The 18600-nt window shown below is 43.9% G+C and overlaps 1 protein-coding gene across 2 annotated transcripts in view; it reads left to right on the forward strand.

Moving 5' to 3' along the window:
* Positions 1–3468: 3468 nt before the first annotated feature.
* Positions 3469–18600, forward strand: part of TTC39B (tetratricopeptide repeat domain 39B) — a 67981-nt gene continuing 52849 nt past the window's right edge. The window contains exon 1 of one of the 2 annotated variants that reach the window (XM_062609010.1): positions 3469–3638. In XM_062609010.1, the coding sequence (XP_062464994.1) occupies positions 3591–3638 (48 nt within the window). In that variant the 5' untranslated portion in view covers positions 3469–3590. The remainder of the gene's footprint in view (positions 3639–18600) is intronic. The other variant, XM_062609008.1, reaches the window with a different exon arrangement.

Here is an 18600-nt window from a genome sequence, read left to right on the forward strand (position 1 = left end):
TGTGTTTTGGTTTTTTTTTGTGGTGTTTTTTTGGTTTTGTTTTTTTTTTTTCCTTAGCTGGCTTCTAACTCTCCCAGCAAATATTTCACAGCATATTGAAATGGGTAGAGTCGCATGCAGTTTGTACTGCTCTGAGTACTCATTGTTCTAACAGGTAGTTTATGAAACAGTACTTCTGGAACTAGGTGGGACTTGGTTTCTGCTTTACTCACTTGCCCTACCTCCATCAGGGAAGCTAATTGTTTATTGATTGTTATCTACATTTCTTCTGTCTCTGTGAGTGAGACTGTGTAACCTTACTGGAATGTAGCTACATCAGTGCTAAAGCAACTTCTAGGCTTCATTTACAGCAGGCCTGTTCTCAAGGGCTATTTTCTAGTCCTCAAGAATACTAGGTTGGTACCAAGTATTTATACAGAAATTGATTTTATACTATCTGATCATAAGGGGTGGAATAAGACTTTTCAGCCTTGTGGGATCTGTATTTGCTTACGGAAGCTCAGCAAAAAATACTTCTTTTTCCTTATTGTCCCATGAATTCTTAAGAGGCAAATTCCAAGTGAATAGCTACACTGCAGAAAGAAACACTAGCAGAGCTATCAAATATCCAGGTAGTGTTAACACGGCAGTATGCAGGTGATGGCCCTGAAGATAAGGGAAAATGTAGGCAGGCTTTTCTTGGACTGGAATTCTATGCAGCCATGCTAGCTAGAGGGGAATGGACTCTCAAGGTCTTGCCTGCTCTGTCAGATCTTACCAAAATCTTTCCAACATATCAACAGGAATGCTCTCCGAATACTCTCTGAAAGATTAACAATCAGTTCATAATCTTCCCAATTCTTGCTGCAGAGATACTTACATTCAAATAGATAGAAACTAGAGCTGGCTGGAACTCCAACAGGGTTCATTTCAGAGGATTAGGACCTATTAATTCTTATAAATGTTCCTTCAGAATTCCTGGGTTTTGTTTTGTGTAGTTTTTTACAAATGGAAAACTGAAGAGGAAGATCAATTTGCAAGGATTTTCCTTAACACTTAAGCTTCAAGGGAGAAGGGGAAGAATGATTAAACTGGTTAAATCCAGTGTGGGGATTTAGGGTGGAGTAGCTCTGAGATGCCCTTTTGACTGTTATTATAATTACCTAAATGGGAACATGCCCTATGGCAGCCCATCAAAGACCAAGCGAAATTAGGTAATGGCTCTGCCATTCAGTAACAATTTTAATGCCTTAGCTGCTTGGGTCAGGAATGATATGACATAGTTATCTCCACCATGATTATTTTAGCATGCATCTTGGTTCTGACCAGAGAAAAGTCACCGCCTTGAATATTCCCAAAAGAGTATAAACGAGCTAAAGCACTTGGCAGGGAGGAACAGATACAGCAATATAAATGAAAGCTATCGAGAGCTAGTCATAACAAAGTGGTATTGAACTTGCCCAGTATATTTACTGATCCTCTGACTCATGCAGTTATGCGTCCCATGCACAGAGTAACTACTCATGACTACAAACTCCACATTGGTGTGATCTCCCCAGCTTAACGCTAAAAGCCTTGGTGATCCATTAACAGTTTCTACAGGGACATAAGGGATCAGGCTAAACTTTTATTCTCTGTAGCTGGAATTGGCAGTGCATAACTGCTTAGGTTGGTGGTTCCCACAGAGCCATAGCTGTTTCTCATCTTTAAAGATGGTGTTTCTAGAACTTGGAGACCTTATCCGTTAGCTATCCTACTCATGTACTATGTACCCCATAGTATTCTGTTACAGAATAATAGTGGTTGGAATGGAGACAATCTGCTGCTCTAAGTAAAAGGGCATCTCAAAGGGATTGCTTTGGAACTGAAAAATAAAAAGGAAGTCATGTCTTCAACAGGGGATGATAACTTGTATGACTTTTGTGAAGAGTACCAAATTCTGATGTAATGGTAACAGGTTTCAGGAGGAGCTGTGTGGGCAGATATGACTGTGCTGTGAGTCAAATACAAAGCATTTGGGTCCATCTACTGCGTTTGCACTACACATTTCATGTGCTTCAGATCAGTTCTGAAATAAGTATATTAATATCACTGGAGTATCTTCCAACTAGTTGCCAGTGAAGAAACATACTAAAGTGCAGTAGGAGTATGGGAGAACAGTGTGTTTGTGACACCTTAACTGAGAAGAGTGCAATCTTGCAGGACAGATGAATGTAATCAAATTGGGTTCCCCTCCCCCTTTTACTTTGCTTAAGGGGGTAGAAACAGCAGAACAGACACAAGAGAACAGTCTACATAAAACTAATGGAGCAGTTGAGTTGGTAGCCTATTCTGAAAGCCTGTACTTCTGCCTCTGTTTAGGGGACTGAAGGACCTTCCTTATCTCTAGGCTATCACCTCAAATCTTGCAAAAACTCCTAAGACTATATGTATCTCCTGGTTAGTTGGATCCATTCAGTTCTCTCTTTTAATCTCTCGTATTCTAACCAAAGCTAGTATATCAAAACTGTATGTATTTTTAAACAGAGGCTATGACAGAGAAGTAACCTGTAGGAAGTGGAGATGGGTGTTACACAACCTACTTCTTAGTGGAAGTTGACCTCAGATGGCAGAATAAAGGAAGACAGAAATGGTCAATTTTTAGCATTATGATAGTGTGAACTAACAATAGGATAAGGCAGGGTGGAATTTAACGGTCTCTCTTAGAGACCTGGCTGCTTTGCACACTTTCTTCTCAAGTGGTAGTCAGCATGCTGATGGAGCAGCTCTTCCACAGGGTGCTGAAGGCCCGTGGGTGCAAGCTTCTCCTAGGCTTTGGATAGTGAATGCCTGGAGCAGACTAACAACACTGAACTCATTGGGTCTGCAAGCCTATGGCCCGTTTAGACAAGCTCCAGGACAAACACAGCAGCACAGCCTGTGCTTTCCTTCCTCTGCAGCAGCTGGCTGGGCTCCGCCACAAGCCAACGACGAGGCTTCTTGGTAGTGCACAGCACAGGACACGACACCAACGGGCAGTACGGGTTCAGCTGTGCAGGGCACCGCGCCGGGAGCCGAGGGGCCGCGGGGACCAGCTGAAGGGAGCCTCGCTGCGCTTTGGCCGGTGTAGCAGGTTGGAGGCTGAGGGCAGCAAACGCCTGTGTGTCTGGACAGGGGCCACGGCCTCACCTTGTGAGGAGGCCTCGGCATGAGTTTGGAACCATGCTCCCCTTGCCCCGAAGGCCGCGCCGGCCAGCCTCACCCTCCGACCGGTCCAGCGGGCCCGGCCGGTGCCAGGAGAACCTCTGGGCCACCCTGTCCGCGCGGCGGCGACGGGGCTGGACATTAACGGACAAGAGACGGCCGGGACGCCGCACGCGACAGGTCGCAACTGGTGGGGCGGGGCCTCTGATGCAAATGAGGAGGGCGGCCGGGGCTCCGGGGGGGAGGCGGCGGGCGTGGCTGCGGCCCCGCACGGACGAGGCGGCTGGCGGCGGGGCCGGGCCAGCTTGAGCCGAGCCTAGCGGGGGCGGCCGGGAAGCGTGGGGGGCGGGTCCGCCGCCGGGCGGTGGGAAGCCGGACGGGGCGCGGCGGCTGCAGTCATCCGGCGCGGCGGGCAGCGGAGCGGGAACATGGCGAGTGTAGGGAACGGCACAGAGGAGAGCGGCGGCGGTGAGGAGGTAACCGGAGGGAGGCGGCAGGAGGGTTCCGAGGACGCGGGCAGAGGCCGGTGGTCCTCTGGTGGCGCTGCGGTGGGGGGGAGACCTGAGCGGGGACCCCGCTGCGCCGGCATCGTGATCGCCCAGCTGCCCCGCTCAGCTAGCCTGCAAGGGCCAGCCGGGCGCAGCCGGGCAGCCGCTTCCTCTGGGGGCAGGCCCAGCCGCCGGCGGGAATTGGGGAAAGTTGTCCCGCTTCCCGCACAGCTGCCGCTGCCTTCGTTTATCATTTTATTTTCTTTTACTTCTCTCTTTTATATTACGTACTCTTTAACCCGGGCCCGGCGTCACCGCCGCGCTCTTCTGCTGCTCCGTGCGAGCATGCAGCGCTGCCGCTCCGGTGCGCCGCGGGCGGGCGGGGGGCGCGACCGCCGCACATCTCCGGGGAGCAGGGCAGGAGTGTGGGCTGGTCAGGGCGTGTGGACAGGGGCAGCTGGACGGGGAAGGGTGCGGGCAGGGCAGGAGGACTGAGCTGGGGGGCGAGCGGGGCAAGGGTGTGGGCTGGGCAGGGGTGCGGTCTGAGCAGGAGGATTGGCCAGGAGGATTGGGCAGTGAGAGCGGCCCGGGCAGGGGTGCGGGCAGGGCAGGGTTGGCCAATGGGAGCGGGCAGAGCAGGGCAGGAGTGAAGGCAGGGCAGGGGGGTTTGGACATGAGGCAGTGGGTCGGGCAGGGGCAGCGGGCAGGGCAGGAAGACTGAATAGGGGAGCAGACCGGGCCGGGGGAGCGCGCCGGGCAGGGTGCGGGCCGGGCAAGGGTGCAGGCAGGCAGGGCAGGGCAGGATTGGGCAGGGGGAGCGGGCCGAGCAGGCGTGCGGGCAGCACCGTGGTGAGCGCCGCTGCCCGCTGCGCGCCTGGAAGTTAGGCGCAGCTGCTCCTCCGTGTTATGCTGGACGGCAGGGGGAAGCGTTGCGGTCCGGGTGGCCGGAGAGGGTTGCTTGTGGTGCCCGGTTGCGTCGGGTCTTCCACAGCAGAAGTTTTTGTGTCTAGGAAGTGAAATCGGGCAGAACTGTAGTTGGTATAAGGTGCGTTATAGAGTGAAGTTTAAAATTTCCGTGTTGTTTTGTTAAAGGTCCTTTAAACAGCCTGGACACAAATCACTTAAAATAGTCACCTAGACTTTCAGATGTTCTCTGTGTCCTCTCAGTCCAGAAAAACACAACAGCAGAATTCATTGACAGCACCTCTCAGAAAGCTGGTGATAGTAGCGGAGCTCCTAGACCAGCTTTCAAAAAGGGCACTGCAAAACTAAGGCAGTTTTAACTGGAGGCTGATCTTAAACACAGCAGATCACAGTCCCAGCCAGCATGCTCATGTGGGAATATTGGCTTGATTTCTGACTGTGCAGTCTAAAATGCACAATTTTAGCATTGAGTACAATCAGCAGCTTCTTCACAGAGGTCTGTAAGGCATCCCTCCAACTAATATTCAGTGAATTAAGCTTATGAATCATGCAAATGCATAATAGTTTTGTTTTTTTTTTTTTTTTAGTGGCTTCGTTTATTTGCCTGTTTTGCTTTTCAGACCTTGTTGTGATTAGTTTTGGAAATGCATGTAACCAGTGCCTCATTTCTGAGGTGACGTGGTGTTTCATACAACAGGGCAGTTGTTTGTATGAAACAGATTTGTCTGTAGTACTTGGTATGCTTGTTTGAATCCTCGTGTTCTGTATTTGGCAGTTGCAGAAGCTGCTCTTGGAGGACAAAATAAAACCCACCTTGGTCTTTTCCTTGGTTAAAGAGTGGGGTTATATACTAGCCTGTATTTCAGTGTGTGCTGTGAAACTTGCTACTTACTAAGGTTACAGTGTGGAGGCACAATGTGAAGAGTATGTGCAATGCTTGAATCTCATCCTATACTGGAGTGAATTACTGCAAAATTTACAGTGATCTCTGCGGGGCTGAATTTTGTTTCTGATGAAAGGAGCAGTACAAGTGAGAACAAGCTATTAAACTCTTCCTGCTCTCAGGAAGCAAGTAGTTGGGATTCAAGTAAAACAGGTATTTGGCAACTTGGTTGTTGCCTAGCTGCGCAGTGCGAACAATAGGGAAGGATATTCTTTACTGAATTTGCTGTTAAGTGTCAGTGCTTTGTTAGAGGGGAATAAGCTGGCATGCAAACAAATATAAAGGTTGGCATAACAGCATCTCAAAGAGGCTTTATTTGAGGAGGCAGCTTTGTTTGAGCAAGAAGCTGAAAGAATTTTTTCTCCAGATGAGCTGGAAAGACCTCATGCTCTTCGCAAAGACTTGTGCTTGATTCTCTGAAGTCTAAACCAGACCAGAATTGGTAATGGAGCAAGTTCTCATACTTCCCTGATGAGATTCCAGAGCTCAGGAAGGGAGGGTAGATGGTGGCTTTTTCTTGGGGAAGGTAACTGCTTCTGTAACAAGTTGCCTAGACTGCCTTTGCCTACAGGTTCACCACAATCTTTTTACTAATACCCAAGATGTGATCTCAGCACTTTGTGCATGAGATGGTTGATTTTAAGTCCCTTAGCTTTGTTTCCTTAAAGTGTTTGCAGTGGTCATGATGTCAGGAAGCCAAATTTGGGGAATGTTCATATTAGTTTTGTTCTTAAGAGCAGCATGCATCTAAATCATGCTGTTTATGTGGAACATGGCAGGTGGAAACAGCTTTCTGATTTAAGTGGACATGCTTAGTACTATATGAGCATAGCTTTTAGCATAGAATTTTGCTTTGCAGGGCCTTGTGAATACTTCTTCATCTCTGAAGCTTTGAAGAAGGATATGTTAAGCCAAACTTTGAAGTTATTTCCTACTTAACAGGACATTGGCCAGCAAGCACCGCACTTCTAAAGTTCAGGGTTAAGGCAGCAGGTAGCTGCCCCTGCTGTAGTCCCTGATGAATAATATTTGTGGGTTTCCTTACAGTTCTTGCAGCTCAAGGAAGTGCCAGATACAATTTTTATATATATATATATATTTTTTTTTTTTTACTGATTTATGCCTCACTGAGTTGCAGCTGTGGCTTTGCAGTAGGCATGGCAAAGAAGTGCTATGAAGTCTAAGTAAGTCTTTGGCTTTTTTTTTTTTTCCCAGCTAATGCAGCTGTGGTAGTCCAGTGGCATTGTGTTCAGAAAGTAACAAACCCCAAACAAACCAACCACCCAACAGGAACTGGAAACCTAAGCCCAAGGAGGTTGTATTAATGAGACGGTGTTTTGGCTATGCTTATCTGGGAAAACAAATGGTTATTAAACTTGTGATTTTTCCTGTGCAGTGTTGCTTCCCAGGTGCTAATATATGGTTATCCTCTACTAGGAAGCAGTTTCCTGGATGCTACTTGATCAGGGTGAAAGTGCCCACCTGTGGTGTGCGCAGTTGTCAGTTCAGATCTTGATATTCTGTCAGCACTTAAAACACTACATGACACTGAATTCACCTAATAAAAGTACTTGTATTCTTTTTAACAGGTTCCAAATCTAGGACAGATATGCTTAACTTTAAGGGCAAAAAAGCACTCCCAGTCACTGCAGAGTCTTCAAGCAAAACTTTAAGCCTTCTTCTCTCCCCCCCCTCCCCCGCTCCCCACTGTCTAAAGATTACTTAAAATAGTGGGCCAGATCTGCTTCCCATTAAGTTCACTCTGTGCTGCCCTGGTTTTTCAAAGTCTTAAAGCCAGCTTAATTGGTTACTTGGGGATTCCCTATCCATTAAACAAACCAACCAGACAAAGCAAACCCAGCCTTGGTCTTTGTACATGCAAGGGTTGTGGCCAGACAGAAAGGATCATGATCAAGAGGTATCTACATGCTAAAAAGATGCATTGTTTGGGCACAGTCAGCCAGACTAAGGATTATACACAGATCTGAAAATGATTTGGTGCCATTGCTGCTGTTAACTCTAAGGCTTATATTAAGGACAGTTTGGTCAATTCAGCTAATCTGTGCCTCAGCTCTAAACTAACCTATTAAGGAAAATTTAGGTTATGAAAGTCTGATGATGCCTGCTGCACTCTCCTGAACTGCTCAAGCAGGGACAAACACTGTATAGGCTGGCTTTATCAGCCTGGACAGTTTATCTTCGGAGCTGATTTCAAAATGAAACCTGCATGGTCTTTAGCTCAAAAGCCGTTTAATACTGGTTAGTACTCTGTTTATGTACTCAAGCTTTTCATCTACTGCTACAGCAGCTGCTGCACTTATGATCAAAGAACTTGCTAGTGGTTTGCTTTGTTTCACCAGTAGCTTAATATAATAATGTACTTTAGAATAAATTACGGAACTGTGCACACTGGCTGTTCTTCCTTGTTTCATTGAGCACTGAGGACTCTTCACCAGTTTGGTTTGGTAATTCCATCCTAGAAGAAGAAGTTTCTCCTCCAGAAACTGAGAAGCTGAAAGCAAGCCACTTTGGTGCATTTTTTCACTTAAAAAGTAAAAAATAGGTTGGGAATATGGTGTTGGGAAGGGGTACTGAGAATCCTTCCTCACATGAAAGATGTTTTTTTTTTTTGAAACATCTTAATCTGACATGTATGGTTTTGTCTCTTGGAGGAATACCTCTTGCTTAGCTGAGGAATGTAAAATTTGAGCTAATTTTGTCAGCTTATTCTGAAGGCTTGTGCTTCGGCACATGGCTCATTTGTTTTTCCTTTTTCTGTTTTGGCCTCTCCTACTGTTGGAGCACATCTGAGATGAGAACCAAGGTATTCCAGTAGCACAGCGCAAACTCAACATGATTAATAATTTCTTCTTTATTAAATAAAATTAGGTTGCTGTTTCTGCTTCCAAGGTTCTGAGGTTCTTTATTTCAAATAAAACTTTGGTTTACCCATGGGTGTACCTCTTGAGAGGTATTTTTCCTTGTGACCATCTATGAAGGTAAGGATGTGTATTCCAATTTTATGTTACTTATTCTTAGGTGGCTCATTTTTATTGTTCACATTTTTCCATTTCTTACTTGCCTTCACAGAACTTATTTCATTTATCCATTTGGGCCCCTTGGTAGTAACTGAATTTGAAAGCTAGGTAGGTAAGAGAAACAGTGTGGCTTAAGGCTTTATTGCTTTCCTGCAGGGGAAAAGGAAGTGTATGTGATGTGTTACACTTAAACTTTCTTACTTGATGTTCACTTCAGTTAATCAGTATGCTCTTCTTCCTCAGAGTGAGGGGTATAAAATACAGGGAATATGGGAAAAGCTCCAGATGCCTCTTAGAGAGGCAGAGCTCAGAGATAAACTTCTGTGAGACCTAAGTACCTATGAAGTGAATTTGTGAAATTGTTTGTCTGCCCCTACTGTTTGTTTGCCTCTACTTGGCATATTCTCATTTCTGTGCCTTTGTGTTTTGTTGTTCTTGTGCGTTGTTTTTTTTTCCCTGTGGAGGTTGGGGTAAAGTGTTTATTTTGTATACAGATAGAAAAGAACTAAAACAAAAAGGAAAAGTCAGCTTTTATTCTTCAGGTTTTGTTTTTTCCTTGTACACTTAACTGCTGCTATTCCATTTTGGAAAGCAGCATCTAGTATCTTTTAGTGAAGCCTTTACTTTGAGCAGTGGATGTTACTGTCTGTATGGGTGCATCAGTAGTTGTAGCTAAAAGCTTGCCATCCACTATATGGAAAGAAAGTTCTACTTCGTATGTAAACTTTTAAGGGGCATATATTGCTTCTTGTACTTCCAGTAAATCTGTGTGAGAATCATGACTTTGTGGAAGCATGTTTGGTTCTGCAAATGTTTTTCCTTTGTTGGCCTTTTGGTGTTCGTATGCTTGGAAAAACTTCTAAACCTCATGGGCTTAAGTCACTCTCCTAAGCTTACCTAACCAAAAGGAAAGTTTCAAATAAGTAATAAGGCTTTCTCTTCGTATGTAGTACCAGCACAGAAGGTGCAGAAAAGGTCATAGTTGCTGGTAGAAATACAGCCCTAGAGACTACATCCATCTGGTGGGCAGTGATTTTCACACATACTATTTTTTCTGGATTAATAGAAACAGTAATACCCTTTAGAGAGCAGAAATGGTGTATCACTGCTCTCATTTTGAAAAGAGAGCAAAATCGTGCCACTGACAACCCGAGAATCAGCTTTCATGGCTGGACATATCTTAAGAGCCTTGTACCACAGACGGTCAGGTGTCTGCTTAGATGGTCTGAAATGTGAGAATTTTTGTGGGAGTGCTAAAAATTTACTCTCCTGCTAAAAAGAAATCTGGTGGCTTTCTAAGATGGGGTGATGGCATTGGTGAATAAGGGAGGAGCAACTGATGTCATCTGCTAGGACTTGTGCAAAGTGTTTGACACTCTTGCATGGCATCCTTGTCTCTAAACTGGAGAGGCATGGATTTGATGGGTAGGACACTCACTGCATAGGGAATTAGCTGGATGGTCTTACTTGGAGAGTTGTGGTCAACAGGTTGATGTCCAAGTGGAGACTGGTGATGAGTGTTGTTCATCAAGGGTCAGTACTGGGACCGGTACAACATCTTTGTTGGCAACATGGACGGTGGGACTGATGCGCCCTCAGCTGGTTTGCACTTGATACCAAGCTGTGGGGTGCAGTTGATTGCTGGAGGGAAGGGGTGGGATCCAGAGGGACCTTGAGATGCTTGAGAGGTGGGGCAGTGCAAACCTCAGGAAGTTCAACAACATGCAGTGCAAGGTCCTCCACCTGTGTTGAGGCAATCACAGGCACAGATACAGGTTGGGTGGAGAACAGATTTAGAGCACCCCTGCGGAGGACTTGAGGGTGTTGGCTGATGAGACACTTAATGTAACTAAAGCTAGTAAGGTGTGTGCTTGCAGCCCAGAAAGCCTGATGTGTGCTGGGCTGCATCAGGAGTGCAACCAGCGGGTTGAGGGAAGTAATTTTCGCCTTTTACTCCAATCATGTGAGACACCACCTGGAATACTGAGCTCAGCTCTGGGGCCCCCAGCATAAAGATTTAATTCTATAATTCTGTGATTCTATGATGATGTTCTTGTTTAAGGTAAGTGTGAAAAGCATAGGAAGAAAACCTCAGAGAAAAAGCAGTTTAGCTAATTTTAAGTGTGACTTGAACCAGAGCAAGAACTTTAACACTCAGTGGCTTAAACATAGTATTAAAGAATATACATCTAAATCTGTGCCTTGTCCAGATGGAGAATCTTAGCATGAAAAACTTGCAAGTCTGAAAAATCCTGTTAAACAGATCTGCCTGTGTACTGCTGCTTGACACCACTGAAGTAGCTGCCTCTGTTAAGCTGCGTTCTACTGAGCTTAAGTAAAGTCTCTTTAAAACCTTAGGAAAGAGAGATTCAGCAGCAGCTAAGTGTCTGTGTCTTTTAATGTAATTTGGATTAAAGAGCTATATATGTCTATAGCTCCCTCTATCAGTGGAAAATACAAAGTAGCTCATAGCCAGTCACTTCTAGAAAGTGGAATGGTTAGTCTTGACACTTTGCCAGAGTGCTGCAGCTTCTGCTAAATGTGAAATACGGAAATTCAAGTTATACTGAGTAGAAGGAATGGCACAGTTGTGTATTTCAGTTTCAGAGTGAACATATTTCTCAATAAGTGAACAACAAAGGAAAGTTAAGGTCCAAGTATAAAAAAAATTTATTAAGTAATATGTTTGGAGTGGAGATGCAAAGTGCGTGCAATTATCCCAACTTTGTACTTTTTTGTAAACTGGGGAAACAGAAGTATAGAGTCATGCCGGTGTCACAAATCAGGTCCGAGGTAGGAGGATACTCCTGGAAGTTGTGCTTTGTATTTATTTGCTTCTGCAGTTCAGAGTTTCCCCCATGGAGGACTCCTTTTGAACTACTTTCTAAATTAACAGTTGTGAGTTTGTACATTGGAGGTTGCAGCTTTAAGTAGCAATGTGCCTGGGTGAAGAGGATTCTTGATGTTAAAATGTCCAAAGGAGAGTACAGCTTTGTGTCCATGGTGCCTTGCTTTTTGCGTATCACCATGAATCTAAGCTTATTGGCATGTCATCAAAGGTAACTGCACTGGCACAACCGAAGGGGCAGTGGAAAAAAATGTGTGGGGACTAGAGACTGAGTTGTAGGAAGGGGCTTGTGTGCTTTCTCTGAATGATTTAAGACTTGCCACTGTGAGATGTAGTTTTGGTGCATTTTAGCTAGCTTCCCTGCAAAAAGCAGCCTCCCTTGGCCAACGAGATGTGTATGGTTTCCTTGAATTCCTGTCTCTGTGTGCGTGTCCCTCCAGTGGAGCAGAGAACTCACCTGACATCCTCGAAGGAGCCGACTTTTCCCATGCTGTTGATATGGGGTTTTTTGTCTTTTTGTTGTTTTTTGTTTGTTTGTTTTATTTTAACCAACATAACTTCCCTGATGTGTGTTGCTTTGCCTTTGTGGAAGTCCTCTGCTGTTACAGTGTCAGGTGGAGTGTGAGGAGTGGAAGCTGAGGTTACATCTTTTGATGGCAACCCAGAATACAGGGTTAGCCTTCTCAGTTGACCTTGAAGCATGCTCTTGTCCTTGCCTGAAGTCAAATATGAAGTTTTGTGTTTGTTTTAGCTTTGGTCTATGCTGCAGGGGCAGTAGAGCATGCAGTTTTATGCTGGGAAGGTAAACTTTGTGTGAGTTTTGTGGTTTGTATCTGTAGATCATGCTTTACACTACCAGCTGGTCTCTGATACTGTCGTAGGTGAGTTCTGGAAACTAGTGAATATGTGTTTTAATAGCTGCAGAAATTGGCCTAAATTGTATCTTTCTTACATTGAAATCTCACCCTTTATAACATTTTGGTTTTTTTTTTTTCATGATCTGAAGTCATAAAAGGCGATATTACAGAAAGGTATCAAAAACCATTGCAACAGCCTCCACAAATTAAAAGAACTTTCTAGTATATAACCACTGTGGGCTACAGTGAAAATGGATATGGATATCAGGAATGGGCAGAGATCAGTTGTGACATAAATAGTTCCTTGGCAGGCTGGAATAATTGGCTGATACTTCTCCTTCCATAGTTAAAAGTACTCTATGCCTTGTGTAACGTGTTTGGCTTTTCTGGTTTTGTCTGTCTGGGTGCTGACGAGAGGAGGTGGTGTCAGGGGTTCAGTGCTTGAGATTGGACAGTGCAGTCATGTGGGATTTCACCTTGAACAGCGTCATGACAGCCAGTACATCAGAGGCTTACTATGATGTGGTCTTGGTGTAAAGGAACTGGTGCTCTGATTGCCTGTGAGTACACAACGCAGAGCTCCAAAAAGAGGGCCATAACCCTTTGCAGGAGGAGGAGGAGGAGGAGGGGGTGTGTGTGCATGAGCAATTGCCTAGAGGTATTGACATACTATAAACTTATGTTTGTGGTAAGGTGACCCTTCAGAGAGAAGTGAGGAATCTGTTAACAACTGTGTTTTGACCATGTCCTTGTTATTAACACTCCAGCTAGAACTTCCAAGGCTATAAATTCCTTATGACATCAGTAAGCTGTACAGGGAGTGTGTGTCTGGGGAAGGTGGTGGGAAAACATACCTTTCTAACAAGCTTCAGTGAGCAAATAAATGTTATGACTTCTGTATGGGGAAATGCATACTTCTTTCAATGCACCTGCGTAGTCTGTTTGGTGTCTTTCTTTCTGGATCCTGCAGCAGCCCTGCAATGCGTGAGGAAATATCGTGCTCTGTTTGGGGATAGATTGGGTGAAGAATCTTGTAAGGGGTGTCTTGACTGAAGAAGGAAAGCCATAGATACTTGATACATTAACAAAACTTAAGATGAACATTAATAGGTTAACTCTTATTTTATGTTAATGAAATTTGAGAGTGTGTGTTACTTGTGATATTTTTTTTTTTTCTTTCTGTAAGGATTATCCTCACAACTTCAGATGAAAATGTGTTCTGTGCGTGCTTGCCTGTAAGTAGCCTAGGAGGAACTAACACTTTAGCTTACTGCCTGGTTAAGACAAGATCTGATTCTGCTTAGTGTAATTTAATGAGACACATGGTCTGAATGTGAGACTATACTTCTGTGTTAGGTGTTTGTCTTGCTTGCTTTCTGGTGTAAAGACAACAAACGGTTTAGAAGACATGTATAAATCAACTATTAATTAGTTAATTTTATATTAATAATGAAGTTAAGTTGCTGTGTGCTGTAGAAGATGCTTTTCTGTTAATTAAAAAATCTGGTTGTTTTTAGGAGAAGTGGAAGGTGGCCTTTTTTTGTCTTGCACTTGGGGAACAAGTTGTGCTCTGGACAAGAGTTGTTGCTTCAATCTTGTATTACAGACACTTCTAACTTTGGGTAACATTGGCTTCTAAAGCTCTGCTGTTCTGTTATTACTGATGAATGAAGTAGGTAATACTGCTGATGGATCAGAAGATATCCACAGAGACTTTAAAATTCTGTAATGAGAGCAACATTATCCTAAACAGAGTTGTAGGAATTACTGTTACTGCAGCAAGACCTGGTTTAAAGTAAATGACCAGTTCGGAAAAATTGAATTGCTTTTAACTATAAACCAGAACTTTGTGGTGCTAAATATGCAGCAGCTGATGCTGCATTCTGTACAAATGAGTAACCAGTTACGTAGTCAGGAGGATATTTAACCTGAGGGAGACAGGAAAGTTAATACTCAAGATATTAATATTCCTTTCATTTTTTTTTTATTAGCTATAGGCAAAATTGGCACTAAATCATCTTTAATATGAGGTAAACATGTTTTGTTCTCCAGCTTGGGGTCACCTCTGGAAAGTATTAGTATCAGCATTTCCAAGGTGATGCCTCTGTAATGAGATTTATTTAAGATTGTTGGTTCCATTCTAATTGGTAAGCATTCTGAAATGCTGTTAAAACATCCCTCTAGGGGAAGTGTAATTTCTAAGAGGTGATGCTTATGTGTAGGTAAGTCTGCAGTAAGTGCATGGTGAACCTGTTGCATGCTCAGGATTTCTTTTCATAGCTTTAGAAATAAATGGAAGCAGTGGGCATCGAGGACCTTTATTTGAAGTTGTCTAGTAAAGTTCAGGACAGCGCAGTGGGCTCTTCCTCTTAGTTGTTTATATTTCACCCCTTTTCCTTTACTGGGAAGTAGTCTTCACTGTGTCTACTTCATTCTTATGCTGAGTCAACACTGGCTCTCAATTTGTAATTGTAGCTAGATTTACACTAAGTCCTTATGTTTGATTCATCCTTATATGGTGAGATTCTTTTTTTTTTTTTTTTTTAAGACAAAATTCTGTGAACTTTGGTGTTTTTTTTTTTGTGTGGTGACTGTTTTTGTTGTGCTGTTTTTTTTGTCATGACATGGTATGTTGTGTGACAAGAAGTTACGTTGTGGGGTGGGGACAGAGAGAGACTGGAACTGAAGTTTTGTTGCTTCCTGCTGAAAGCTACTTATGCTTAATATTAACTTTATTGTGGAATTGGAGGCCTCATCTAAGCTTGGTAACTGTTGTATGCTTACAGAGCTTTGCTGGAAAATGGCGTGGAAATTCGGTAAATGCATTTGAATCTCAACCACAAATACTTCTTCTGTTACAGTTTAGCATAGTTATTTCTACAGCAACAGTGTGTCTGAAGTATGTGAATGCTCTAGCAATAGTCCTTGTGTTGCTCATGCAGCCTTTTTTACACAAATTGCAGTATGGTGGTTCATATTTTCCTGGTTGGACAATCTGTGTGCACTTTTCTGTTGCTTTGTTGTTAGGGTTTTTTTGGTGTTTGGGGGTTTTTTTGTTGTTGTTTTGTTTTTTTTTTTTTTTTGTGGCCCTTCTCTGGACTTGTTCCAACAGTTCCATGTCCTTTTTATGTTGAGGACACCAGAACTGCACACAATACTCCAGGCGAAGTCTCACGAGAGCAGAGTAGAGGGGCAGGATCTCCTCCTCTGACCTGCTGGTCACGCTCCTTTTCATGCAGCCCAGGATACAGTTAGCTTTCTGGGCTTCGAGCGCCCACTGAAGCCAGCTTGTGTTCAGTTTCTCGTTGACCAATACCCCCAAGTCCTTCTCCGCAGGGCTGCTCTGAATCGCGTCTCCACTTAACCTGTAGCTGTGCCTGGGATTGCTCCGACCCAGGTGTAGGACCTTGCACTTGGCATGGTTAAACTTCATAAGGTTGGCATCAGCTCATCTCACAAGTGTGTCAGGGTCCCTCTGGATGGCATTCCTTCCCTCCAGCGTATTAACCAAACCACACAGCTTGGTGTCATCGGCAAACTTGCTGAGGGAGCACTCAATCCCACTGTCCATGTCAGCAACAAAGATGTTGAACAAGAACCGGTCCCAACACCAATCCCTGAGGGACACCACTCGTTACTGTTCTGATGACATCAACTGCTCTACCTCTGTCCATCAGTTCTGTAGCCCCAACATAGAACCCACCAAATTGGTCAGGCAGGATTTCCCCTTAGTGAAGCCATGCTGGCTGTCACCAAGCACCTTGTTTTTCATGTGCCTTAGCATGCCTTCCAGGAGAATCTGCTCCAAGATTTTGCCAGACACAGAAGTGATACTGACTGGTCTGTAGTTTCCTGGGTCTTCATTTTCCCCTTCATCCATGCTGTGTCCAGTGTCTTGGAATATACAGACTGGTTATGCTTATGTGTCAGAAGAATTAGGTCTGTAAAGATGTAATAAGGGTTTCACCAACTTTATAGACATAATAAATAGCATAGTAAAGTTCCTTTTGATTTTAATGGGCTTTATGTAATTTATGTAAAATGACTGAATGATGACAGTGAAGTTTTTTTAAAAACTAATGAGCTTGACGCAAAGTTTTTGCAAGACTCAGAGGCATGTGTGCTGCAAAAATAATTTGAGTAATCTTTCTTATGGCTAGAGAGGACAAGCTTACTGTGCCTTCCTTTTTGTAGCGTTTGTTTTGAGAAGAATACAGTTGTGTAGTTTCAACTTCCTCGGTCTTCTTAGTTGCCCTCACATTCTTCTCAAATCACTCTTCCTACAGTATGAAAAGGAAGATGCATCAGCCAAGGATCATTTGTCTGTATTTGCCTTTCACTTTAGAATTGCTTGGCAGTCATTTTTGTCCCATGAAGTGACAAGTTTACTGCATTTGTACTGGACTTTGAACTCCTGACTGTGTGATTTCTTTGTTTTGGTGTGTGTGTGGCTTTTGGTGTTTGCTTTTTCGTTTGTTTGTTCTGGTTATTTTTTGTTGTTGTTGGTTTTTTTTTGTTTGTTTGTTTGTTTTTCCTGGTGCCACTCACAAAAAAATACACCAACATGACACTCCTTTGGACTCGGGGGTGTCTGGGAACATATGTGTGAGATAGACAGGAAAGATGGTCAAATAATATAAAAATAAAGAGCATTATTGTAACAATCAACTTCTATGGTGCTGCTATATTCCTCTGCCTCTTAGAAGTGCTCTTTGTGCAAAACCAGCAGCAGGTCAAAGAAATAGCAGGAAGGTGCCAGTATAAACAATAAGGGAAACTGGCTTGGTATTCAGCCAGCTTAATTGAAACTGTACACTTGCTTTTGCATGCAGAATGTTGGATATAAATCTGAACATGAATAACTGTTGACACCATCCATTTGCATGTCAATTAAAGTGAAGTATGTTGTAGTTCCTTACTTGTTGAGCGTGTAACTAAATCTGCTTATTTCCACTTTTCAGTCATGAGGTAGAGGCATCTAAAACAGCAGAAGTGCAGCCACTTGTGTTCAGAACAAGCAAGACTGATGCCAGTTTACTAAGTTGTGACTGCCATGTGCCCTATATATAGAAACAGGTTCATAAAAGCCATTACTTTGTTGCTGCCTCTCGTATGTAGCCTGTCTGACAACAGTGACTGACATAACTGAATGTAATTCCTCCAGTTGATGTTCTTTCTCAGTTCTGCCCTGGTTCATAGAGTGTGTGTTGTGGTTTAAACCCAGTCAGCCATAAATCAGCCACACAGTTTCTCTGTCACTCCCCCATTTCTTGCCCTCCCCCTGTTCCCGAAGGGATGGGGAGGAGAATCAAAAGAATGTAACTCCTACAGGTTGAGATAAGAACAGTCCAGTACCTAAGGTATAACACAAACCACTACTGCTGCCACCAATGATAATAATGACGAAATAACAAGGGAAGAGAATACAACACCTCACCACCCATGGACCAGTAACTTGCCCCACCCTGCCCAACCGAGCTCAGACCGATGCCTCGTCCAACCCCGCCATGAGCTAGCCCTTCCTTGTAACTCCCAGTTACATCCTGGGCATGATGTGCTGTGGTATGGAATACCTCTTTGGTCGGTTTGGGTCAGGTGTCCTGTCTCTGCTTCCTCCCAACTTCCCCTCCTCCCTGGCAGAGCATGAGACTCAGAAAGTCCTTGGTCAGAGTAAACATTATTGAGCAACAACTAAAAACGTCGGTGTTATGAGCACTGTTCCCAGGCCAGAAATCAAAACCACAGTGCTGCACCAGCTACTAAGAAGGAGAAAAATGACTTCTACTGCAGGACAGTGTGTCTGGTAGGCTGTTTAAGGGTTGTCCAGCTTGCATGCAGCTGAAGGCTGAAGTAGGAATTGGCCATTTGTTGAAACATGTTTATTAGCTGCACTTAATTTTGGCCGGCACTTTCATTGCAGACATCTGTTCTCTGTAAAAAAATGGGGGGTGGGTTTCTTAAGACTTAATTTTCATACATCTTCTGGTAATTTTGGGGTGACCAGTTGTATCAAAAGGCCATTGCTTTCAAACTGTAATGGAGAAACCTTTGTTCTTATGGTTACTGACATCTGTCTTTTGAGCTAAATGACACTGAAGTTGTTATTGTGAACTGTTCAGCAATTCTTTAGTCAACCAAATTTATAATAAAGCTGTGTTCTGCCTTACCAACTCCTGTTTTCTTTCTGGGGGGTGGGCTTTTTTGTTTTGTTAGCTAAAGCATAACCCTCAACCAAGTCAGCCACAGTAATAAAGATCTCAAATGTGGCATGTGTGCATGAGATCGAGTAAGTCAATCTGAACTGCTGAGCTTGATCTTTGGCTTCTGACAGCTGAGGTTC

This window comes from Pezoporus occidentalis, unplaced genomic scaffold (genome assembly GCF_034315485.1).
Source record: "Pezoporus occidentalis ecotype Australia unplaced genomic scaffold, CSIRO_AGI_Poc_V1 ctg133, whole genome shotgun sequence".
Lineage (NCBI taxonomy): Eukaryota > Metazoa > Chordata > Aves > Psittaciformes > Psittacidae > Pezoporus > Pezoporus occidentalis.